This window comes from Pithys albifrons, chromosome 19, assembly GCF_047495875.1.
Source record: "Pithys albifrons albifrons isolate INPA30051 chromosome 19, PitAlb_v1, whole genome shotgun sequence".
Lineage (NCBI taxonomy): Eukaryota > Metazoa > Chordata > Aves > Passeriformes > Thamnophilidae > Pithys > Pithys albifrons.
Window position 1 is genome coordinate 7,297,928 of NC_092476.1, and position 25,890 is coordinate 7,323,817.

General features: G+C 49.5%; 2 protein-coding genes across 2 annotated transcripts; one reads left to right on the forward strand and one right to left on the reverse strand.

The window, feature by feature from the left end:
• Positions 1-566: 566 nt before the first annotated feature.
• Positions 567-15,763, reverse strand: SRP68 (signal recognition particle 68). Its single transcript, XM_071573664.1, has 16 exons — positions 15,572-15,763; positions 13,637-13,703; positions 13,024-13,137; positions 12,217-12,412; positions 11,312-11,394; positions 10,983-11,092; positions 10,539-10,621; positions 10,157-10,297; positions 6,859-6,957; positions 6,489-6,553; positions 5,743-5,902; positions 5,007-5,101; positions 4,636-4,765; positions 4,141-4,216; positions 3,258-3,310; positions 567-2,815 (listed from the first exon to the last, which is right to left on the reverse strand). Exons 1-16 carry the CDS (start codon positions 15,726-15,728, stop codon positions 2,588-2,590), a joined length of 1,857 nt encoding a protein of 618 aa, XP_071429765.1. The 5' UTR covers positions 15,729-15,763; the 3' UTR covers positions 567-2,587.
• A 3,392-nt stretch (positions 15,764-19,155) lies between these two features.
• On the forward strand, positions 19,156-21,704 carry GALR2 (galanin receptor 2). The gene is made up of 2 exons (XM_071573657.1): positions 19,156-19,546; positions 20,910-21,704. The coding sequence occupies exons 1-2, from the start codon at positions 19,206-19,208 to the stop codon at positions 21,688-21,690; spliced, it is 1,122 nt and encodes a 373-aa protein (XP_071429758.1). The 5' UTR covers positions 19,156-19,205; the 3' UTR covers positions 21,691-21,704.
• The last annotated feature ends 4,186 nt before the right edge of the window (positions 21,705-25,890 follow it).

Here is a 25,890-nt window from a genome sequence, read left to right on the forward strand (position 1 = left end):
TTAATTCATGGAAAGAGAGCAAACACTTTAAACAAACAGCGATCAAAGAGCAGGGCAATAAGGAAGCAGGTTCCTGAGGAAGGTTTCCAAGCCCCAAAAGCCAATGCTCTGCACCTTGTCCTGGCTGTTCCAGGCACTTGGTTTGTTCTGCACAGCACATCAGACACTTCACCTGCCTGACCCTCACCTTCACATCCCAACTCCCCTACAGGGCTAAAAGCCTGAATATTCTTCCAGAGTTTGGGCTGCATTATACAGGTGACTTAAGTAATGGGTTTTTTCTTTTTTTACGTTTTTTCCTATTGCCTTATCAGTGCCTCCTATACAATTTAAGCCACATCACTCCTAACAAATGCCATTCTACTCACTTTCCATTAACACTACACCAAAACAGACAAGCCAAGTTACCTCTGAGTGGTGTTATCTGAGCCTTGAGGCAGAAGATCCTTCTCCAGAACTAAGTGGCCATTCTCCAGGGGTTCAGTAGCCCCAGGACCTTGATCCTCTGAGTGCTTGGGACACAAATAGTGCTCGGTGTTCTCAACACAAACTACACACCTCGGAGGTCAGGAATAAAACTTTATTGTTTTCACATTTCTTATCTGTGTTCCACTAATCAAAAGATGTTTGGCATAAAGAGGCCAATTACTCTTGGGTTTTTTTGTAACAGTAACTGACTAGAAAGTGGCCGCAGTACAAGTTTCCCTGGAGTCAATCCAGGCACCACACAGAGCCGTGGTAGGAAAGCAGGAGTTTGGTGTGCAAACCAAACAGGAGGAAAGCTCCCAGTGATTTGATACAAAAGCTGAGCAGGAAAGAGCAGCTCAGGTCGATGTACATGGGAGGAAGTACCATGAAACAGAGCAGGTGATGCCTGTGCTGGTTATTGCCTGGCCTTTTTCCTTGCCCAGAACAAAATGGGCATGATGGGGAAGAGAAATCTGCCAGTCAAGACCATGTGTTCTAGAACTGCTGCCTGATGAAAAGTCTTTCATGTTTCTTTCAGCTCTACACTTTCCCTTCACTTCCTCTTTTTCCTATAAAATCCCCCTGGCATCCAGAAACAAAAGGAATTAGCCACAACAACAGAAATTCCCATTTTGTTTCCATGTTGTAAAAATTAAACACAAACAAGAAGTTCTTCCTTCTCCTCTTACCTCTCTCTGAGCACAGAGTCCTCTTAAAAGTACAGAGTCCTTCTGTACTTGGAAAACTCACAAATCAGATCAACTTGGAACAAAGCAGCCAACATTTGTATTAAAATAATGGGAATTGTTAATTACCCCCATTCATCAGACAAACACTTTGCATGGAAAATTCACATAGAAAAGTCCAACCACTTAAAACAGTTCTTCTGTTTCTGACCCCAATACCTAAAAATGGAGGAACACCACAAAGTCCAGACCACCAGTACAGGAGTTCAGGCAGTCAGAACAAACTTCTGCCTCAACTTCCAGCCACAGGCTGAGTGAAAACCCACACAGTGCTGGTAGAAATTTCCAAGTACTTTATTTAGGAACAGTTCTGCCCATGTGCTGTGGGGTTTTTTCCCATTTAAGTCATCACAATTATGAAATTATCTGCATTTTTGAAGTGCCTGTCATTGTGGCACACAGGTGCTTTATAAAAAAAACTGTCTGGCACGACAGAGATGATTTATCACTCACAAACCTCCTGGTCTCCTGTTCCTTATCCCTCATTTTGGGTGTAGCTACTGACCAAGGATGAAGAACAGAATGACAGATGAACTCCAGAAAAAGATCATCTTGTTTTCAGGCAAGGTTTAGATCAGAGACAAAACGAACAACGAGAGACCCAACTTCCCATGAAGAGCAAGTAGCTATTTCTAAAGCCACCCATGAAGCTATTTTCCCAGGAAAATCCTTGCAGGAATGGGTTCTATACTGTATTTAGGTATTTAACAAAAGGTGTGTATGAATAAAGAAGGATGCTGTTGGCCCAGAGTACAAATTCACCCACCACAGCTGGGGTAACCATTAATAACATTTGGTGTTTGCCATCCTGACCGATAAGGAAAAAGGCTCTATTTTGTTATTTCTGACTGTTACATTTTTAAAAAATACAGAGACTTCTGGGAGTCAAAAGCAAAGGAGAAGCAGTCCTCTTGGCTAGTTCCATAGCCATCATGAGGGAGCCTCACCTTCCTGGTTTAGTTCCCCATGTACCTGTTTCCCCATTACACCCCAATTTCTTGACCAAAATACCAATTTATAGTGTCAAATAATGGGGCAGAGGGAAGAATCAAATTATACCTATGCCCTGGTCCATGGAAAGTAATGTATACTGGCCCTGAACAGGGCACTGGTCACAGAACTTCTCCAAGAAAAATGGAATTTCTCTGTGCTCCAATTATTTTCAGCTATTTATAGTGTATGTTTGTTTCTGAATAATTGCTTGTCTTTAATACATTGGGAGAGAATGTGAGTGCACAGACAGATACACAGGACACAGAGCAGGTGGTAAAACTTCCCTCTGTTGGTTTCAGGTGCAGGTATTTGTGTCCTAGAACCTCTTGGAGCTTTTCCTTCAATACAGAATAAAACCTCTGTTTCTCTGGGGGTCCTGGTTAACTTTTGAATCCAAAAATGCCCTTTATATATCCCGTGAGGCCACTCTTTGCCTTCTGCTCCACCTTGTCCTCCAGAGGTGGGAAAGCAACATGGTTAAGGGCCAGGTCAAAGAATAAGGGTTTGCATGGAATGGGCTGGAATCCTGGTGGGAAGTGCACAAGGTTGACTTGCTTGCTGACAAGGGAAGGATCCAGGCAGAAAGTCTCAAACCGTTCTGAGAGTGGCTGAAAAGAGACCGAGGCAGAAACACAAATTAAACACATCAAAGCTGATGGGGAAAAACAAACAAAGAGGACTGAGCAGCAACTGAGACAACAGAAGGTGAAGTTCCTTTGTGTGGCACCTTGGGCCCTTGAAAATATTCCAACCCCAGTGAAAGAGTGGCTGCAGGATCTCTGGAAAACCTTCCCATGTGCAGGGAGAAGGCTAAATAAAGGTGCCATAGTAGAAGCTGCCCAGCTGCTACCCAAGGAACCCCACTGTGGCAGGAACCTTCAGCACATGCAGAAGGAAAACAAGCCTAACAAAATCCCCTAAATACACCAGTCATGACCAAATCCCAATCAGTGTGACATTTCTTGAGTTGTGAGAGACACCTGAGCAACAGATTAAAAGTCATGTTCATTAAGAGCACTACTGGAACCTGCCTGAGACCTTGGCTCTTACCTTGCCATCCTTGACCTGAGATGGAGACTCAGACTCATGAGGATCATTTGCATCTGCAAAATTTAAGAAAAAGTGCTAAGAATAAGAATTACCTCGGTGTAAAGTGGGCCTGTCTCAGGAACCAACTGCCCCTAAGCTGAGCTATGATCCTTGCTCTCTGCTACATGCAACACACGTTGCAGTAGAATCAACTTGCTTTCTAGACTAAGAGGAGTACAAACACTCAGCTATGGCCAACATGGCTCTGCAGTGGTGGAGACAGAGCTGCTCCTTCCCATTGTGAGAAGCTCTGAAAAGCAGCACAGACTTTGAGTTAAGCACAAAGCAGCAGATGATGAGAACACCCCAGTGGGGTCTCTCAAAGCAACATTAAGGCAATAAAAGATCAGGCAATCTGTTCCTTATCCTGTGTTTGCAACAGCAGACACAGCAAAAAAAGCAAGCCAAGAAATCACAAAGTTCATCCATTCCCAAAAGTTCTGCTAACCTGGTTGCCACTGACAAAGAACAGAACATCCTTGCTCTCTCTTTCTCAGTGGTTGTCCCAGCCATGCAAAACTGGGTTTTATTGTGTGCAGCAAAAAAACCCATTAAACTGTTCTGTGCACATTTCCAAAATGGGTGCACATTCCTATGAAGGGTTTTCACATCCCTGGGCAAGGATCAAGATGCCAAGTGTCCAACCACTGCCTGCCTGCATTACACACAGAGAGAGGCAGCTTAGAACTGGGGGGGGGAATACTTTCCACAGCCTGCATGAATCAGAGTTCAGTGGGAAAAAACCTCTGGAACTTCAGAAGAGAAATAAAGGCAATGAAATAGCTGCAAGGGCATTATTCAAGATACATTAGAGCAGAGGTCCAGTGCAGTCTTTGTTACTCACCTAATATAGCTGCTGCTTGCAAGGAGTATTTCTCTGCATTAACTTGAGTGATTAGATCCTGAACATCAGGCAGCTCCTAGGGCATTACAGAAAGTTATTTGAGAGCCTGAGATGTGCCAGTCTAAGCGTTAGAGCAAAAAGAAAACCTGACAAAGAACTAAAGAATTAACTCCTAGTACTGATAAGCTTTTCCAGAGGGGGAAAAGCTACAGTACTGTGCTTCAGGCACTACAGAAACTGTATAGGAGAAAACGCACAGGTGAGGAAAAATGATACATTCCTTTGGAGTTACAGGAATTCTGCCCCTCCTCCAAGGCAAGGGCCAGTTGAAGTGTTCCCACATCACTAGAAAGTCTCTGCTATAATGAGTATTACTCTTCTCCCTACTTAAAGATCAGTCTTGAATTGTAATGGCCTGGCACCTAATTAACAATAAATACTGGGACAGAGCTTCTCATAAACTTCAGCTCCCTTCACACAGCATTAGGTTCCTACCTTCAAGCTGTTCCTATGAGCTCCAGCTCCTGACTGAACTTCACGGGCATATTTCAGCACCCTTTCATATAACACAAGAGCTTCACTCCATTTCTTTACCAGGACATAGGACTGGGCAATGAAGAAACACCTGCAACAGTAAAGAGTGGGTTCCTGACATGTTTGTTATCCAGACCTTTTGCCAACTCAAAGGACTGGTAACACGAGATATCCTTAAGTAGCACTGGCCAGTTTCCACTTAGCATCCAGTTTCCATTTCACAGGAGGGCAGAGGAAACTCCATCAAAGGTCTGTACAGCACACAGAGCTTTGGAGTTACAACCTTTAAACATGTCACGTGTGCTAAAAACCCCTGGCTGTTTCTCAGTCACCTGTAAGCTTTGTACACGAGTGTCTTCAGTCCAGTCTCTTTTTGGAAGTTCTTGTCCTCTTCTAGGCCAGGAAGCTGTGTCAGTTCCACAAGGTTCTGTGGAAAAGAGTCAGAAAAACAAATGCAGGCACTGTTTTCCTCTGAAATCTGCTGCAGTAAGAGAAAGCTGCCCCTTTTGACAAGTCAACAGTACACTCCCATGGAAATAGTTTCCAGTTTTCTAATTATCAGTTTTCTAACCTTGTGAAGGACTTTCATTGAAACTTGTGCAAGTTGCCCTCAGGACAAATTTCCTGACATAAACAGGAATTAGGACAAAGACTCCCTAGATTTCACATGAACTAATTCCTTCATAAGGCATTTCCCTTTCCCATTCACAACTGATTCAGCCACAGGCTCTCACAGTTAACAGAAAAATTATGGGAGAAATTGAGAAACTGCTTATGAAGAACAACTATTTTTAGCTGCTACTTCCCTTGACCAGCAGAAATTAAGGCAGCTCTGAGGGTGCCGCAAAGAAGAGTCAGAAAGACTATTTCAGAACTGTGTTAAGAGTGCACAGCCAAGGGCACCCATTCCAGCTGCACGTTCTGCTCACCACTAGAAGGGTTTTTTGTGTTTCATGCAGATCTTGAACACCTCCAAGGTACCTGCAGGTACCTCAGACTTTACAGGCAGTTCACCTGCACTGCTGTGTATTCTGCAGTAAGTTCTGGTACTGAAGCACAGAGGATTACCTGCAGAATGATATCGTAGAGGCGGATGAGGTCCTGCGGCCGTGGCGTGCGCTTGCCGTCCTCGTCCGAGCGCTGCTGCTGCAGCAGGGCCTTCTGCAGGGACTTGGCCATGCTCTCGTTGCGCTTGATGGCCGTGGACAGCTTGATGTAGGTCAAGTAACTGCCAAGGAAAAAGAGAAAATACCGTTAGAATCATAGATTCAGTTGGGTTGGAAGAGACCTCTGAGATCATCAAATCCAACCCTTAATCCAACCCCACTTTGATTACCAGATCATGGCACTCACTGCCATGTCCAGGCTCACCTTAAAAACCTCCAGGGATGGAGAATCCACCACCTCTCTGGGCAGGCCATTCCAATGCCTGAGCACCCTCTCTGTAAAGAACTTCTTCCTGATATCCAATCTAAACCTCCCCTGGCAGAGTTTAAGCCCATGCCCTCTTGTCCTACTGTTGCCCGCCTGAGAGAACTGTCACAGTTACCCAGACATTACTCTTTGCCCTGAAAAACTCCTCCCTTCCCCAGTCTGAGCTGGTACTACTGGGGGAAAAACATCTGGAAGGTCAACTTGAGTCTTAAGGAAAATGTTTTCAAAGCTGCATGAACCAGATCCTTATCCACAGTCATCCTTTGAGATCCCAGAGGTCCAGAACAAAAATCCCATAAAACAAATCAAACAAAAATAAAATCTTGACATAAGAACATGACTCCTTCACCCTAGCACAGGCAGCAATGTTTGCCTATTACCTGTGTAAGTACTGGATGTTGGACACCTTCCCAGAATCATTTTCCAGAGAGTGCTCTCGCTGTTTCTGTGGACATTGGAGACAAAACACTGCATGATTTACTTAGAACTGGCAGGCAAGGGAAGAAAAATATAGGAACAACTCAGGGTTTGGGTAACAATACAAGCTGTAACAGACTTCCAGGCAAAAGAGGGAGGGCTTCTACACTACCATTCCCCAACTCCAGTTGGGAAGAGAGTAAAATCAAAGTGACTCTCTTGCAGATCTTTATTAAAGAAATTCCAGCACTTTTTACTGTTAAGCAAGTTTAACAAATCAGCCCCAAAAGAACACTGTGTTGTTGGAAACAGAAACTGGTGTTTGCTGCTTACCTGGTCTGGTTTCAGTTCCTCCCGGACTGCCTGAATGGCATCTCTGCACTCACTGAGTAAAGACTCAAACAAACGTTCCTTTGTCTCCTCATTTTCTGCCTAAGAGCAAAGCAGATTCAACACAGCTTAGAAATCAGAAACTTTTGTATGATGCACGATTTAACTAGGGAGATTAAATGAAGTTTTCCCCAAAATATGGCTTTAAGATCCATGGGTAGTTAGAACTCCAATCTGTGCCTGTCTGCAACACATTTCTGGGAGCAAACTGCCAAAAATCATTGGGAATGCAGTCAGTGATGAGAATTCAGCAGCACTGAAGGCCCAGCACACCCAGCTCATGGCCTCATCCCTACACCAGCTCCCTTCCTTCCCTTCCTGGATGGCACCTGTACTGCTCCCAGGCTGAGCTGCACTGTGGGAAAGGCCCAGCAACTCAAGAGCTGAGCAGTACTGAACTGGCAAACTACCAATGCAGACAGCTCTTGTTATGCTGATTTAATTTTTCTCATGTGGTAGGAACATGTAGATGATTATCTTTTCTCCACTCCCACTCCAGCAATGCTCACTGTGGCAATAACTTGCTTGTTTGACGCATTTTTTACAGTAACCCTGTATTTTAGCAGCAGGAGTGACCCAGTGCTTTTCTGCTGTCACCACACATTTTGTCAAAATAATCAAGCAGCTTTTGGCCTTCTGCCCCAAAACCAGAACTTGAAAACAGCTGTTAAAAAACAAGTTGAAGCCTGATCTCTGCTTAATTTACTGGTATATCATGTACCTAATTAAACAAGCTCCCAAGCTCGACTTTGTTCAGTAACCAGGTGGGGATTGCAAGACTTTCTGATTCAGTAAAACTGCTCAAAAACAAACCTCAACCGTAGCAACTGAGGGAGGATTAAAGAGCACCAGCCCTGTGTTATACCACTTCCATCTAACAGCATAAGGTGAGTAGCAAATTTGTTGCAACAAATTTGCAATTGTCCAAATGAATTAAGAACTGTCTAAAAACAGGCTCACTTGTTTATCTTCCACAGAGCTCTGCAGTCTCTGCCTCTCCACTTCCCACATTTGCAAACCCAACAAGGAATGTTATTTTTACTCCCTCACAAAGCCTCAGGTATCCTGAGATGAAGGCGGTTTTTTGGGTTTGGGGTTTTTTGTTTTTAATTTCAGATTTGCTGCAAGAATTTTTAAGGTGGGACTGACTCCTGAGAATAACCAAAGACGAGTCTGACTGCATTCTCAACCTCACCCAGAGCAGAGCAGCAATTTCACTGTACGCACAAAAATGAAAACAGACACGGCCAGATCATCAGTCAGGCACAAACAGGGAAAGGGCTGGGCCCTGCCATGAAACAAAGGCAAAAACTCCTTGAGCTGATTCTATGCATAAATGCACATATGGTCTGATTTGGGAGATACCAGATCATAAAACTGAGATACAAGTGCCACAGCGGGGAATTCAAGTGTCCTGACAGAACAGCACAGGTTCTTCTTAAAGGACATCACAGGGACTGATCCCACTTCCAAAAATCTGGAAGTGCTCAATTCTTATTTTTAATTTGTTCTAAACTACTGTGTAACACCTCTGACAGTTATTTTTTGCTGCAGTCCAGAGATGAGCACAGAATCCTTGAGGCAATATGAGGCAGGACCACATTTCTGTCATGCTGCCCTGCAGCTTTTTCACTTCTACCAACGGGCCCTCAAGGTCAGGCCTTCAAATCTACAAAAGGGCTGCAATTTTAAACTTGGATTTGAATTTCAAGTTGGCTTATTTTTTCTGTTTCTCCCATTACCAATAGGATATTGAAATCAGTGGTGTAATTGTGCTGAGAAATTTCATTTTTATACCAGACAGACTGGTTTTACTTCTAATTAAACCTTGCAGAGCACTAATGTTATGTCAGGGTTTCAACTCAGTGAAGATGAGCAGAAAGGTGCTAAAGATCCCAGGAACTCAGCTGAAGCTGGACTGCCTGTCACAACTACACAACTGCTTCTAAAAGGCCACATTTTAGCCTTCTGGAAATGTAAATAGTGTTGCTGTGTGCTCAGCTCTCACCAGAACTAGCTGTGATTCTGTACCACAAACCTCCTGTTTAGTCAGAGCTTTCAGGGAACACAAAGTGAGATAAAACAAATTCAAATCACTGTTCTGCCACTGCTTTAGAGGGCAACTAAAAGTGAAAAAATCCAACTGTTAAGATGGCAGGATGGAAATTAAGGGAGGGAACACTGAACTCTGAGCTGCACTTCCACCTGGTGGCCATGCATATGTGCTTCCTGAAAACAAATGTATTCAACACAACTCCACTCACAACATTTTGGCAAGAGTGGTTATCATGTTTACTACCCAGACATATCCTGTTTATCACACTCTTCTTAACACTATCCCCTGTTCCTGCCTCATCCCTTTGTAGGGTATTCATTTTATCATTTATATTTTTATTTCTCAGTATTATTCTTCTGGTGATAAAAGGGGTTTGATGCTGTAAAAAGCCCATCTTTAGTGGCAACAGTTGATACCGAAGATGCTTTTACTGCCTTTCCAAACTGCAAATGTGTATCCAGCCACTGAAAAGCAGGATCTGGTCCCCATTTCCAAGGAAAAAGCCACATGTGGAAAACTTGACTGTTATACTAAACACATGCACAGTATGTGCCACTACAAGTTCCAGTGAGTTGGACTTCAATGATCCTTGTGGATCCCTTCTAACTCAGGATATTCTATGATTCTACAAAGTGTTTCAGAACCATTGTATGTGAGATGGATTTATATCCTGACATTTGTTAATCCTCTTCCTGCTTTTGAGGATTTCAGTAAGTCAATAAGAGAATGAAATAAAACTTAGAGCACCCGCTTCCCCTGAAAAATTGCTTTTTGTTGTTCAGAATAACATGATCAAGATAAAATTATTTTCTTTCAGCTGCTCTGAAGTTGGACCATTTGAGCAAGATGCTTAAAGAAATCAGAAAAGTAATGCAAAACCAGTTGCACTTAAAAATATAACCTTCACTTCTAAGTGATGTACTAATAGTAATGGTTAACATCCTGCTCCTGAAAGGCAGCACAGTGTTCCAAAGGGCAGGAATACTCAGACCAGACCTCCCAGACTACCACTTTATGAGAGCTATCCCCAAATGACACTTGAGCTTTAGGTTATGGTATTCCCACTTCTAGCCTTCCAACCCCAACTTTGCACAAATAGACTATTCAAAAGCTTTCAGTCCAGGTAGCAGGCACTGCACTGCAGGAAAGGAGATGGCTGAAGGCCAGTGCTGACTGCTGGGTTACCTGAGCAATCGCTGCCTCGTTGTCAGCCAGGCCCAGCAAGAAGATCCTCACTTTGTCTATTTTCACTGGAACAGTTCTCCCTCTCCACTCCACCTCGCTCATCGTGGCTGCCTGCTTTGCTCGAGTCTGGGTGATCAGGGCCTGCAGAGAACAGACTGAGATTAGGAACTTGAAGGGATCCAAAATTCAACTTCTTGAATTCACATTAGACTCGACTGTTTTGAAACCCCAGGGGTTTTTGGGAAAGTGTGGTTTCCCACCGAGCCCAGGCTTGCTTGCTCACTTCTGTTATACTCTGGCTCTTGAATGGTTTGCTGCAGCAACATTCACACTCAACAGAGAGTCAATGAATGTTTCAGGCTGAAGGATGCAAATAATTTACCTCCAGTTTTTCTGCAAGAAGACCTTCAGTGCCACCAGACCTCAGTCTCATCTGCATCAACTCATTCATGGCAGACTGGTCACCTGAGAGAATCAGAGAATTGAGATCATGTTTCTATTTGAATCCAAAAGGTATTTTTATATACAAAAGGTAATCAATAGAGGCAGTTTGGAGACAAAGGAGAGAAACTTGCAATTTCATCCTGACTTCATAAGCAACCTACCACAAATTGTTATGTCTTTCTACACAAAACCACATGTGATGTTGCAAAGTGAGCCTATGTCTTCACTGCTAAACTGTTCCAGAATGTGTGCAGAATTTGCCCAAAATATTACAGCCTTGCTGCAATGTCACTTAGACCAGTATTTTTAATTAAATCAACGTTCCTTTCTTGTGAGCAAGCCTTGCTCCCTACTGGAGATCAGGCACCCCCCCTTCCCTTACCAATGTTGTAGGCACAGTAGCGGATGTTGGGCGAGATCTCTTCCACACGCTGGTTATACAGAACAGCTTGTTCTTCTGTGAAGGCATTGGCCAGTTTTTCATATATGGTCCTACAGCAAAGAGCAAATATTAACACTGCAGTAAGTGTCATTTTGGGGTGTTATCCTAAGGGGAGAGTTTGTGTCTCTGCTCTGTTTCTTCAGTAGCACCTGCTGGTTAAGAGCGCAATTAACTAAACAACTCAGAGCTGCTGTACATACTGCCCATAAACTTACTCCACTGATCCAACACTATTTACTAAAGGAAGCTGGTGAAGTGGGGGAACTCACTTGCATTTGTTGAAAGCCTCCATTGCTGCCTTCCACTCCTGGTGCTCGAAGCGAAGCATCCCGGTGAGGTAAGCCATGTATGCCTGCAGACAGAGCAGAGCCCGGGCATTAACCCCAACCCACGCCTAATTAGCACAACCTTTAGTAGGGAGGCTGCTGTGACACCTGCAGTGAGTGACTAAGGCCTGGCCTTTTCACTTGGGCTTCCCACAGAAGACAACTGATCTGGATGACAGGCTACCAACTACCTACCTTTACTCTTTAACTGGCACTGATACATTTCTAAGGTAATCAAAAAATCACAAAATGGAATCACAGAATCATAGAATAAAATCACAGAATGGCCTGGGTAGGAAGAGACCTTAAAGATCACCTAGTTCCAACCTCCCTGCCATGGACAGGGACACCTTCCACTAGAGGAGGCTGCTCAGAGATGAAAGCAAAGATGTTGGTTAAAACTTGGTTGTAATAATGCCAAGGTCATGGGTTCAATCCCCTGTGTGGGCCATTGACTTAAGAGTTGGACTCGATGATCCTTGTGGGTCCCTTCCAGCTCAGAATAGTCTGTGTAAATTCTGTGTAAACACAGCCCACTGCTGCTACAAGACTTTTTTTTAACAATATGCTATAAAATGGCAGTTTAATGACCAGGGTATACTACTAAAGGCTTTTGTTTAAAGAGGCCAGTGTCACAACACACAGCTGCAGTTTTCCAGAACTGAAGATCTTGTGTTCCAGGTGGCTCTCTCAAGGCATTTAATAAAGATAACTCAACAGATAAGCAGTTTCTTAGGCTGTGTTGCACCGCCTTAGTCTCCCTCAGTTATTTTTACTTTTTAGATTATCTATTGCCAGATAAGAAATGCATCTTCACTCCAAAACAAGATCAAAGCATGAGTGGTTACCTGGGCCTCCAGCTTTGTCTTGGCATCCACTCTGTTGCTCTCGCAGAGCCTCTCCAGCTCCTCGGCGTGTTTCACCGCCTTGCGCAGCCGGGACAGCAGGTGGAAGCGTTTGCGGGGCTCGGTGTTGGCCTCCTGCTTCAGCTGCATGGCATAGCTCCAGGCCCTCTCTGCATCCATCAGGATCAGCAGCAAATACCTGCAGGGCACAGGGAGGTGAATGAGGAAATAATGGCACTCAAGGATTTTATCACCATCAGTTCTTTGCCATGGGATCTGTAAGTCTGGTAATGGAAGTTCAGCGGATCCGTTTCATGCTTGATCAGCTTGAATGTTTCTTAATCTAAGCACACAACATCTTATTATTCCCAACTGTTTTCTGCTGTGTTTCTCACGCAGAAATGTAATTGTCCCACTGAGGAAGTGAATTTGCTACCATTCTGTAGCAACACAGACATTGCAAAGACAAGGGGTTTATCATTTTGGGTTGCTTTTCAAACTACTTCAGCATGTTCTGAAGAACACAGGTGAATGCAGCACTGCATGTTTGTTTCCCACAAAAATGACAAGACAGCAGATGTTTCAAGTGTTCCTTGAAATTCAAGTGTTCCTTTTTATCCTTGAATGAATAGATGGGAAATGAGCCCAAAATCTTGGCTTTTATCTTTTATTTCTATCAACATTACACACCTCTGAAAAGAGGCATTTCTGAGTATATAATACAGAATTTTTCCAGCACATCCACATGAAAGGAAACCACTGAAAGGAAACTCTTCACCAATAAACTGAATGCTCAGTTCCATCCCGTACCTGTTGTCTGAGAGAATCTCCTCAGTTACTTTCTTCCCAGTGAACTTGTGCCTGTTGCCCATCTTGAAGTTGAGTGTTTTGCGGAGCCTCCGTAGCCTGCGGGAGCAATAACCCCTGAAGACAAGACAACCACGGTCAGTTTGGCCAAGAACAACATTGTTTCTCTTTACTGCTCTATCCAAACAGAAAAAAAAAAGGACTAAAGGGTGTGCCAAGGCAATATTTTAACTGTGTCTGACATATGGTAAGAGGTAGCTCATAAACTGCCTGTAAAGAAGCAGTTAATAGAAAATGAGAAAGGTAAAAAGATAGATAATAATCCCAGATCTTGAAAACCAGAATGATGTTGTCCTTACTAACTGCTCTATGGGTGTTTATTGAATATTGGTATCACAGAGGTGTTAATAAACAAGCTCTTAAGGGTAACAGAGAAACAAGAGCCTGTCTGCACCCTCCTAAATGCCACAGCCACAGCACGTTACAGCAAACAGAGGTCAGTGCAGATCACCTCACAAGTCAGGGGTATTGGCAGAAGGGTTTTGTTGCCTCCAACAGGGGGTTTAAATTTAAAATGAAGAGAAGCCAAGCCACAGGAGGAACCCCCAGTACTAACCTGTACCTCTGGAAGTCCCCATGTCTCAAACCGTGCTGCTGCTGCGACTCCTTCACGATCTGCAGGACTGCGACTCATGTTAAGGCACATGGACAGTACAATCTGTCACCACCCCTTGTTCCACCCCAAAATAACAGAAGGGAACTCTACAGGTCCCCTTAAACAAACGTGCTATGAAGATGGGCACCCCAAAACCTCCTACAAACACAGCTGAGGGAAATGATGGTTCTGAAGCAACTCATGACTTTACTGCTCACTTCAGAGTTCATGAATATCAGCACAAAGACAAACCTCAAGCACCTTCTCCCACAGACATCCATGGGAATGTTCTGTCACTGGAGCTCATTTTGGGACAATAAGCTGTGCCAACAGACACATCCAGGCTAACAAAACTCACTGTCCCAGCCTGGCTACGTGACTCCCCCAGCCATGCTTATATACAGTTGTGTTGGCAAAAGTGAGGTAGAGCAGCCTTCCTGTCCTTAAACATCCCAAACTCCCAAAAGGAAATGGACAGAAATACCCTGAACAGAGTCATTACTACCTTCCTGACACTGTTTCCACAGACTGCCCTCTCAATACAGAACTTCATCAAAAGGGCTTTTGGAAACAACTCAGGAGGCTGATTTTCTACTCAATTTTCCAACAACATTTTTAGTCCTGCTGCACGTGGCTGTGACACTGCCCTGTGACCTGGGATGCCATCACTCCACCACTGCCATCCAGTCTCTACACTCTTTACTGTATTTGTCAATTTCTCTGCATCCTGTGGTTCCTTTATTCCCTTAGATACACTACTAAATAAAAATACACCATATTCTAACAAACCTGATGTTTTTCACACCATTTACAAGGCAGATTACTTAGTGAAATATGATTTCCACTGCACACAACAAACTTCCATGCTACATATATTTATATCCTAATATTTCCCTTTTAAGCTTTATGAAGAAGTCTTTAACAAACACCCAGAAAACAAACCCACCCCACCAAAAGAAACACTGATATCTAAAGAAACCACCAGACATTTAAAATTCAAAATAGCAAATGTCTATCAGTGTTTTCTTGGAACTACACCTAAAAGAAGGTCTCTCAAATATCAGAAACTTGTACCTATAGTTACTACACTGATTTCTTTTTGGATTTGTAAAACAAACAAACTGCAATGTCTCAACACAGACCTCCTCATCCTTGCTGTCTACACAAGACTTTTTCCAGACTCTCTTTTATCCTGTGTAGATATTTACTGAATTCATATCCCATTATTATTTCACTGACTTAGACATTCCCAAAACGACCAAGGCAACTGCTGTGTCTGCATCTCACTCAAGTTACCAACTGCACACCACCTGCCATATGCCACGTGGAAAACTGCAGCCTTATTTCACTTGGGCTTTCCTGTGACCCCGAAGATAAACCCCAGCTCTCTCACAGCTGTGCAGCTGGACTAGTTTCACATCAAAGCCTCACGGGGAAAACCTTCACACGCTTTACAGGCCTCATCAAGTTCTGGCACGACTTTCTCCATTCCAGGTATTATAAACCAATTCCCACAATCAAGATTTTAGAATCGGTACATCTGGAGGAGTCAGTGTGCCACCTCAGTGCACTTGGTAGGATTTTTTATCCACTCCCGCCCGCTCCAAGATACATCAGCACGAGTGTCTCGGGGTGAGCTGCCCCTTCCCGGAGCACAGACCCAGCAGAGCCCGCTGTGGGGCCGGCCCCGCTGCCACGCCGCTCTGAGGGAGCAGCCACACACAAATCGACCCCTCAGGAGCGCCAGCCGGCCTGTTTTACCCAAACCAAGCCCAGCACCACCCGCACCGTGCCCGGGGAACCCGCGCTGCCCTCTCTCTGCGCCTTCCTGCGGGCCCTGCACTCCCCGCCACGTCCCGCCCGCCGCCCCGGGCCTGCCACGTCCCCCCAGGATGCTCTCCAGGCCCAGGCTGTCGCCGAGGCCGCCGGGCTGCGGCGCCGCCGGCCGCTCGTTCTCCTTGTTGTCCTTATTGTCCTTGCCGTCCTTGCCGTCCCGGCTCTCCTCGGCCCCGGCTCCGCGCCCGCCGCCCCCGCCCTGCCGCTCCGCCGCCATCTTGGCCCGGGCCGCGGCCGCGCTGCATCCTGGGGCGGGGGCGGCGCGGGGAGCGCCGGGAGCGGGGCGGGGACACCGGGAGGGGATGGAGGGGGGACACCGAGGGATCGGGGGCAGTCCCGGGGATCGGGGACACCGGGGGATGGGGGACAGCCCCGGGGATCGGGGACACCGGGGGATCGGGGGCAGTCCCGGAGATCGGGGACACCGGGGGATGGGGGACAGCCCCGGGGATCGGGGACACCGGGGGATCGGGGGCAGTCCCGGAGATCGGGGACACCGGGGGATGGGGGACAGCCCCGGAGATCGGGGACACCGGGGGATCGGGGACACCGGGGGATCGGGGACACCGGGGGATCGGGGGCAGTCCCGGAGATCGGGGACACCGGGGGATCGGGGGCAGTCCCGGAGATCGGGGACACCGGGGGATGGGGGACAGCCCCGGGGATCGGGGACACCGGGGGATGGGGGACAGCCCCGGGGATCGGGGACACCGGGGGATCGGGGGCAGTCCCGGAGATCGGGGACACCGGGGGATCGGGGGCAGTCCCGGGGATCGGGGACACCGGGGCATGGGGGGCAGTCCCGGGGATCGGGGACACCGGGGGATCGGGGGCAGCCCCGGAGATCGGGGACACCGGGGAATGGGGGACGGCCCCGGGGAATGGGGGACAGCCCCGGAGATCGGGGACACCGGGGGATGGGGGACAGCCCCGGGGATCGGGGACACCGGGGGATGGGGGACAGCCCCGGGGATCGGGGACACCGGGGGATGGGGGACAGCCCCGGGGAATGGGGGACAGCCCCGGGGAATGGGGGACAGCCCCGGGGATCGGGGACACCGGGGGATAGGGGACAACCCCGGGGATCGGGGGCAGTCTCAGGGCTGGGACACCCCGGGGTGGGGATATCTGCCCCTCCGGCCCTTGTCCCGGTCGGTCACCCCCGGCTGAGTCCCCCAGCCCGGGCACAGTCGTGTGGCTCAGGGTTACCCCCTCAGCTCTGTCCCCCTCAACCACCACAGGGCTGACCCCCAAATCAGCCCTCAGGGTCACCCCCCAGCCCTGTCCCACTCACCCACCCTGGCACTGACCCCCAACCCACAACCACACAAACCTGCAGCGCTGCATCGAGCACAGCCTTGACAAGACCCTTGCAGCAAGGCTGAGCTGCCCTTGGTATTGCAAAGGATAAACCCACTGAGGATTACCAGCTCCAAACACAAATCATGCACAGACCATCCCCATCCCACCTGCCCTGCAGCCTGGGAGGGCTGGTAGCCTTAGAATGTAAGTTTTGCTTTTAGGAATCTGGAGGCCAGATCCCCTTCCTGTTGCACCCCTGCCCAAATAACCCATCTGTGTCTCAAGGCAGGAATTTATTTTGCATTTTCTAAAGCAGGGGTCTGACTACTGATCTTTGCATACAACACTTCAGGTTGTGAGTTGTGCTGGTGTTCAGGAAGAAACTGTGAGGTTTTAATTTTAAAAAAAATAATCTCACCCTGCAGCATGAGGGAAGACCTGGCCTCTCTGAGAGCTGACCACAGCTTAGGGAAGACCAAAAACACCACCAGTGTCATCACCCAGATGCCAGTGCCCTGGAGTGGGTATCTGAGGTCAAGGGGCAGATCCCACAGGATGAAACCCTTCTGGAGCTTGGGCAATTCCTGAATTCCTGCAAGGTGAAACTTCCCTAGGGTTGGGCTTTCCCCATGAGCTGGCCCTGCAACCACCATGGTCACGATGGGGATGTGGCTCAGCCCTTGTCAAGGCCAGGAGTGATTCCCTGAGGGGAATGTGGCCAGTCTGGAATCAGGAGAGGAAGGCAGAACTGCACTGTGTCCCAGCACCTCCTTGAGCCCTGGGGGATGCCAGTTTTCTGCTGTGTTGCTCCTAATTGCCTACAAGACAATGTCAGGATCATCTCATCATCCTTACACCAAAGGAGTATACTCACTTCCCCAAGTACCTTGTCCAAACAGGAGCTGGTTTTGTGGGGCTTCTTGTGGGCTGTTGAGGGTGAAAAGGGCTCTGTATCCATACTGGCAATGTCAGAGGGCTGTGAGTGTCCCCAGAGCTGCCAACACTGCAAGCAGGCTCAGCTCTGAACATCCATTAAGAGAACTGGGAGGCTGTGGAGTTACAGGAGCAACTGATGCATTAAATATTTCTCTCTCCACAGGGACAGAGCAAGGCAGTCTGGGGGCCACATGAAGAGTCTTTGGAGAGCTGGTTGCACCGTCCAGTCCCAAGACTCCACCTTTGAAGGCTCTGAAGAAACAAAACAGCAAATTTTTTTCAGGAAAAAAAGACGTGACAAAAATTTGTTCTTGCTGCAGTGAGAATCACTCTGATCCTCCAGCCCTGGGGAGAAACAGTTTCTCCTGCAAACCTGGGCTGACCTCGGGTGTTGTGGTGCAAGGATTTAGCTGCATGCTGGACGATTTGGACACGTTTGCAGTCTGAGAGGACTCTCATTCCTTAAAAAAAAAACAACAGCCCTGCAGCCCCTTGGGTTGAACAAGCCCTCTCCCAGTGACTGCTGCAAGGGGAAGCAATAAGGCAAAACCCGCAGACTGTGTGTGTCCAGCTCCTTTGGGGCGCCCAGCCCCAGAGCTGACGGACATTTCAGCCCACCGGATTGCCCCGGCGGGGCGGGCCGGGATGCCCTCCCTGGGCTCGGGGGCGATGCGAAGGGGCCGGGCGGGAGCGGCCGCCCCGGAGCCGCCCCGGGCCCCCCCGCCCCGGCGGCGCTCGGAGCGCGCTGGATCCGCTCCGCCGGACCCGCACCGAGCGGCCGCGGCTCCCGCCGACCGGAGGAGGTGAAGGGCGCCCGGCTCCTCCCCTGCATCCCCCCGCTCGCCGGCTACCCGTGCACCCCCTTTCCAGTCCGCTCTCCGTGCGCCCCTTTTCCCGTTTGCCTCTTCCCTGCGCGTCCCCGGTGCACTCCCCGCTGACCTCTCCGTGCGCCCCCTTTTCCTTTGTATCCCTTCTGTGCTCCCCAGCGTGCTCTCCCTGCACCCCCTTTCCTGGGAAATCCCTGCTGACCTCTCCCTGCACCCCCTTTTCCTTTGCATCCCTGCTGCGCTTCCCACTGCATCTCTTTTCCTGTCCACCCCTTTCCAGTGCATCCCCGGTGCGCTCTTTGCTGACCTCTCCCTGCATCCTCTTTCCCTGTGCATCCCTTCTGTGCTCCCCGGTGTGCTCTCCCTGCACCCCCATCCCCGTGCAAGCCCTGGTGGACCTCCTGCTGCACTCTCCCTGCATCCCCTTTCCCTGTGCATCCCTTCTGTGCTGCCCACTGCACTCTCCCTGCACCTCCTTTTCTTCTACATCCATTCTGCACTCACCACTGTGCTCTCTGTGCACCCCCTTTCCCGTGCAATCCCTGGTACAACCCTCACTGACCTCTCCGTGCACCCCTTTCCTGCGCACTCCACACCCTCTGTGCACGCCTGTCCGTGCACTCCTGGCCATGAACAGCTCCGTGGCAGGCTCCGAGGGGGGCTGGCATCCCGAGTCCGTGATCATCCCTCTGGTGTACCTCGTTATCTTCCTCGTGGGCACGGTGGGCAACAGCCTGGTCCTGGCCGTGCTGCTGCGCAATGGGCAGGTGAAGAACACCACCAACCTCTTCATCCTCAACCTGGGGGTGGCAGACCTCTGCTTCATCCTCTTCTGTGTCCCCTTCCAAGCCACCATCTACACCCTGGAGGGATGGGTGTTTGGGCCCTTCATGTGCAAGGCTGTCCACTTCTTCATCTACCTCACCATGTACGCCAGCAGCTTCACACTGGCCACCGTCTCACTCGACAGGTAGGAAAGGGATTGGGGGGGCTCCCTGCACCCTGAGGGTCCCCTTTCTCTGGATTCCCCCTAGGCAGAGAGGAGATAGAATCCCCTGGAACTAAACCCTGATTGCTGCGATCTCACAGAGCTCCTGGGGTTGATTCCCCCAGGAGCACTTCCTAGTTGATGTGTGCAAGGAAACACAACCATCGAGGATGAGGTCCAGCACAGGTTTGGATTGGGATCCCTGTCCCCAGCACGCAGCTGGAGGAGGTTTTCAGATCCTGAAGTGGTAGCACTGAGGTTTCTCCACAGGCTCTGGCAGTTGAAGGGGGAATGGAAAACCAGAGAAAAGAAAAGCACATTCCCTGTGCAGCCACAGCTCTTCCTAGGATGCATGGAGAGAGCCCCTACTTTCCCAATAGTCCCCAGCAAAGCAGGCAAACCTCAAGGAGAATAAGACCCTGGGATATTGGAGCTGATACACTGATTTTTCCCACCCTCCCCTTTCATTATCAAAAAGCCCCTTTTTGTCCCAGTGCTGTCCCTTGTTCCAGTGGTTGTCCCAGCCTTTTCCAGGGTAGTTTTTAGCTGGGAAGCCTGTTATTCCAGCCTAAGGTTTACCTCACAATTGCTCAGCCCCTGACTCTGCAAGGGCTGGTGAGTTATGAACCTGCAGCAAGAGGCAGGGAGCTCCTGGTGCTGCTCTGCGCCTGAAACCTGCAAGATGGGATGTGGAAAGTCCATGTGCAAGTCCCCTGGGAAGAGCCACAGCGGCCCTGGAGACGAGCTGGACGTGTCCTGCCATCCCAGCACGGCACTGGTGCCAGCACAGCACCCCCAGGAGCCAAAACATAGCCAAGGGCTGCCTATCCCACCACATCCCATCGAGCTGAGGGGAACAGAGGTGCCAAGCAAGAGTGGGGTTCCACAAGCCCCAAACCTGGGTGTAATTAGGGAACAAGCTAATTACAGAATTGAAAAGGGGTGATGTGCTTTCATATGTGCCAGTGTGAGGGATGCTGTGTCTGGGGATCCTGCGGACTCACTCATGCCTTCATATCCAAAATGCTGCTATCATTTGTGCCAGAGTGATCATCAAGTGAGCATCTGCTGGATTAGGGAGAGCAAGAGAAAGGGACCATCTCCATCATCCCCACAAACACCCCTGTGAGCAGAGAAGGGGGCAGGACAAGGTCAGGGAGAGGATCACCACACTGTGCTGAAAAGGGATCATGAGAAGCACCAGGGAATAAATTGTGTAACTAATTGCCCCTTAAAAAAAAAGCTCAATTCATCCCTTACTCCCTTTCTCCAAGCTGCTCCCAGAGATGCTCCCTCTGTGCCCTCCCCAGGACTGCAGCTGTGTCCCTCTCCCTTTCCCCTGCAGGTATTTGGCCATTCGGTACCCCCTGCACTCAAGAGAGCTGAGGACACCCAGAAATGCCCTCATGGCCATCTGCCTCATCTGGGGACTTTCCTTCATCTTCTCTGGCCCTTACCTCAGCTACTACCAGGAATTCCAGTTGGCCAACCTGACCGTGTGCCACCCCATCTGGGAGATCTCCCAGCGCAAGGTCATGGACATTTGCACCTTCGTATTCAGCTACATCATCCCAGTGCTGATCCTGAGCCTCACTTACATGCGGACCATTCGCTACCTGTGGAGGTCCGTGGACCCTCTCCAAGACATGTCAGAGTCCAAGAAGGCCAAGCGGAAGGTCACCAGGATGATCATCATTGTAGCCATCCTGTTCTGCCTCTGTTGGCTGCCCCATCACCTGGTCATCCTCTGCGTCTGGTTCGGGTACTTCCCCCTCAATCACTCCACATACGTGCTCCGCATCCTCTCGCACGTCATCTCCTACGCCAACTCCTGTGTGAACCCCATCGTCTACGCCCTGGTCTCCAAGCACTTCCGCAAGGGCTTCAAGAAGATCTTCAGCTGCCTCCTGCACAAGAAGGCAGCCCACAAGGTGCACGTGGCCCAGGTGACACACACTGTCAGCACGCTGGAGGCTGAGCTCAGCGAGGTGACCCAGCTCAGTGAAGCCCTGCCCGGCCGCTCTGCCGCGCGCTGCAGGGCCCCAGCCCAGCCCTGCGGGGAAGTGCAGATGGAGGGACAGCAGCAGAAAGCAGATGGCTCCTTCATCACCTTTGATGTCAGCTAGCACAGCTTCTCCCCACCCCATGGCTCTGGGGGCTCCTGCAGCATCACAGGCCTGCGGATGGGCTACGTTTTGGGTTGAAATGCGTCTAGTCGTACCCTTTTTCATTCAAATGCACCCAGATATCCTAGCAGTAATGCTGCTGATACAGACTGAGATAAGGAACTGACTGAGGATCCAAGGGCAGGATTTACTTCCACCAAGCACTTGCTGAAAGTAGAGAGATCAAACCCTTAAAATCTACTCTCTTGTAATCACCTGTTCTTCTGTCATGGACAGACTTATGTCCTGTTGCATCTACACTTGGAGCTCTGGTCCCTCCAACCAACACAGCATCTGGCTGGAGGCAGCAGGGTGGTCTCTTAGGGACATTTGGGAAGTATTGGGTTTGTTTGTTTCCTGGTACAGACGCTGCATCCTAGGGCAGCACTGTGCACAGTCATGTGGGTAGGAAGATCCAGGAGAGAAGCACGGAAGGTCACCAAGGACCAGGAGGACTGTTTGCTGGGGGAACACAGCCATGGCCCTGCAGGAGGGGAACTGGAGTGGGACATCACCACACTGGGGAGGATTTTAATGCCTTTGGACTGCTCAGGCATGGCTCAGCATCTCATCCAAGTGAGTTGCTTGTGGAGAAGAGCAAAGCAGAGCACTGGCACTGCTTCCCTACTGCCGCGGTGTGAGGCTGGACAGCCAGGGCCGTGTGAGAGCTGGGGATCCCCAGCCTGTCAGGAAAGCCTTAATAAAACCCCTCCATCTCACCTGCTGTGTTCAGCTGCCTTGAGACACCCTACAGCTGCAGTGGAGGAGAGGAGGGTGGTGGGACCTGCTGGAGGGGAGGAAGCTGGGGCTGGAAGGCTGGAGGATGTGGATTATGTCCAAGCACATCCATGGGGCTGGGGGGGTCACTGCAGCACAGGAATGTCCCTGTGCCCTCTTAATACAGCTGCCCATGAGAGGCTGGTGAGATTCACACACACCTGCTCGTCATGCTGCAATGAGAGCAGAGCCCTGTGATCACCAGCAGCCAATGAAGACCTTAATTTCTGTACCACAAGAGTATCACTGGAATAGGATCAATTAACTCTTGAGAGCTCCGCGGCAGCAGAGCACAGCCAGAGGTGGCAGTGAAAGCACGCAGGAGATGTGATGAGCTGTACTGAGCACCCCTGCAGTTCTCAGGTCTGTACCCTGACAGCACCAAGCCTCTGTGAAGATCAGGGCTCTGTAAACTGCCCTTACAGAGGGGGTATGAGTCTGCACAGATTTCTCTGTTGTGAATCCCCATGGCAGAGCTCCCCAGGACCAGGATGCATTGCAGGAGGCTATTTCTATCCAGGACCCTGGTTCTCCTTGGGGGTCTGGTCAGGACACAGCTCTCTCCTCTACCCATCCTCAGGACTTGGCCTTTCTTCCTGAGAAGTTTTTGGCTGTAAATCATTCCTTTCCCCCTGCTGAATGTTATTATAACCAGATCCTCCTGCCCCAATGCAGAGGCCATAAATCAGCACTGCCTCATATCAATAACTGTGATATTTAGTCTAGGCCTGCTTGCAGCATAAGTCTCAGAGAGCAGCATATAAACAGCTCCATTAATTATATCTGCATTTATCCCCCTGCTCAACCCGTTACAGCCAGGGAAAACACTGGATCAGCAGCACAAACACAGCTAACAGCCTTATCTTCCTCCTGCCCTCATCCACCTCTGCTCTGAGAGCTGCAGGATCGGGCTCTGACGGATCCCACACAGACCAAGGGGTTCAATCCCCTCTCCTGGACAGTTATCAGCTCACCTTGGGGATAGAGGTGTGGACCTATCACCTCTGCACTGCCCTAAGGACACAGGTCCCTGTGCTGGCATGGCTGTCCCCTGTCTGCTCATGAGAGCAGAGCATCACAGCAGATACTGACTCTGCTCCCCTCCTTCCCACCCCAGCCTTTCTGAGAGCCTCCCAAGCCCATGCCTGAACCCTGCCCTACCCTGCTAACTGCTCCAGAGCTGCCCGCCCACCCCATGACCAATCTGAAGACACATCCCAGGACATCCCTAACTCAGCTCCCAGCCCAAACCACCACTGTGTCCCCTCTCCCCTGGACACTGCTGTCACCAGTTTGTTTCTGATCACTGTTGAGCAGAGACATCCCAGAGGGTTGACAGTGGGCTCTGCACAGCTCCCAGTCTGGGGGCTGCACCTCATTGCTGCCTCCAGCACCCCTGAATCCCTCTGATACAAATCATGGCTCACACAGCTGCTCTCACCCTCTCTGTGAGCAGCAGCTGCTTTGTGATGAAGGTCAGGGCTTTCACAAGTCTGTGTGTTTTATGGATCCTCACCCCTCAGTTGGTCGGTACTCACTCGTCTGCAGGCAGCAAGAATGAAGCCTGGGCCAGCTGCTGGATCATTGCACCATTTACAGGATACTACAAAAATGAGGAAAAAGCCCCCTCTGGCTTATCTGCCACTGTCCCTGCTCATCTGAGGAGGAAACCATTGCCCTCCCCACCCAGCCCATGCCTTGATGAACCCTCCAAGGGCAAGCACAAGGCTTTGTTTTGCTGCCAGCACAAAACCACGTTGGAAAGTGATTTTCCTCCATAAATAACAGAGCATATCAGGAAAAGACAAGAGTATCACAACCTACTGCCACTCAGCACCCTCCCAGCTGAGGGAAGCAGGCTCCCGGTCTGTTCCCTTGGGAGGTCTTGTCTTAATAAATTAAGATCACTGCAAGTCCCCACGTTCCAGTTAAAATTTAATAAAAACATATTCAACTGGAAGTGGAAAATAAATAGGCTAAATTCAGCTCCCACTAAGTCCAAGAGTGGGCAGGGACATGCGGGACACTGAGCTGAAACCTCAGCTAATGCGAGCTTTCCAGCACACAGATTTATCACTGGAGTTAAAGTTGGTTTGGTTGCTGGTTTTGTTTTCAAACACTTACTCTGCCAAATTTGCTCCCCAGTATTAGGAGGCAGCAGGTGGCACACCCAGACCCTGGCACAGCCCCAGCCTGGGCCACTGTGGAGCTAAAAAAAATAAACAATGGAGAAATGGGGCTCTGGCCCCAAAACCTTAGAGAGGCTGTGTCAGGGCAGAATGGGAGGCGAGGGGAGAGCATTAAACCTTGCAGGAGCCTTGGAGAAAGAGGAGGGGGAGGCAAAGGGGCCTCAGCTCCATCTGTGGCCCCTTCCCACAGTCTCAGCATCGCTTGAGGCTCTGCACTCGGCTCTTAGTGAGGATGCAAAGGGCTCAACTGTGAAGGGTCAGGCTGTGCTGGCTGCCATGATCGCTCTTAATTAACATGTTGCAAACACATTCCTTACCATAAAAAGCCAAGGAGCACACGGAGCCGTTCCCTGCGCTGTGCAGTGTTGGACAAGGCCAGCCTGGAGGGGGCCAGTGGCTCTGCCTGCTCCCACCCCAAGGAAGGGGTGGCTCAGGCCGAAATGTGCTGCTGCTCCCAAAGCAGGTCTGGTTGCTGCAGGCTCCCCACGTTCATTCCTGGCACAGGGGAGAAGCAGGTGGTGAGGGAATGGGTACAGCCAGGGTGAGCGGGAGGCTGGATTTAAGAAACAGAGACTGGGTGGCTCAGTTTTACCTTTAACTCAAGGGTCTTGATTCCCACCTGGGAGCAACAGAAGCTACCTCTTCCTGCAGGGAATCATTACCTCCAGCTCCTCCTCACTGCATGGCCACCACCAAGCTCAGCTCTGAGTCCCCAGCTGCCTCTTACCTCCATTCCTTACTCCAGATGCAGCCAGGGCATCCCTGGGGTAGAAGACAACCCAACCAGCTACTTGTGCTGGTAACAGAGAGACCAGGAGGGAGTGGGACATTTTGCATCCCATCTCTGACCGCATCTTCCCACCAGCCCTGGTCTGGTACAGCTTTCCTGGGGAAGCAGGCTGACAGCAAAACCCAGAAACGCTTCTTTTGGTGTGGGTCATGCAGAGGCATTTCCAGAGTCTCTGGGGAACAGGATGTGGCCTCGTACCAGACCCTAAAGGATATCATGCATTTTCCATGGGCTCTGGTTGGCACAAGAGCATTAGCACAGGGAGGATTCTAGCTCCTGCACACTAAAGTTCAGGTGCTCCAGAAATGCTGCCAACAAAGCTCCCTCTTTCCTCCCCTGGCTTCACCTGCGACCATTCCAGGTGAATTGCCTTACCCTGGGATCAGGCACAATAAAACATGTTTT

Coding starts and splice junctions, on each gene's coding strand:
- SRP68 (XM_071573664.1), bottom strand. CDS start 15,728: ATGGCGGCGGAGCGGCAGGGCGGGGGCGGCGGGCGCGGAGCCGGGGCC. Junction 11,395..12,216: donor AGACAAAGCTGGAGGCCCAG/GTAACCACTCAT, acceptor CTCTGTCTGCAG/GCATACATGGCTTACCTCAC. Junction 11,093..11,311: donor GAGGCTTTCAACAAATGCAA/GTGAGTTCCCCC, acceptor TCTTTGCTGTAG/GACCATATATGAAAAACTGG.
- GALR2 (XM_071573657.1), top strand. CDS start 19,206: ATGAACAGCTCCGTGGCAGGCTCCGAGGGGGGCTGGCATCCCGAGTCC. Junction 19,547..20,909: donor GCCACCGTCTCACTCGACAG/GTAGGAAAGGGA, acceptor TTTCCCCTGCAG/GTATTTGGCCATTCGGTACC.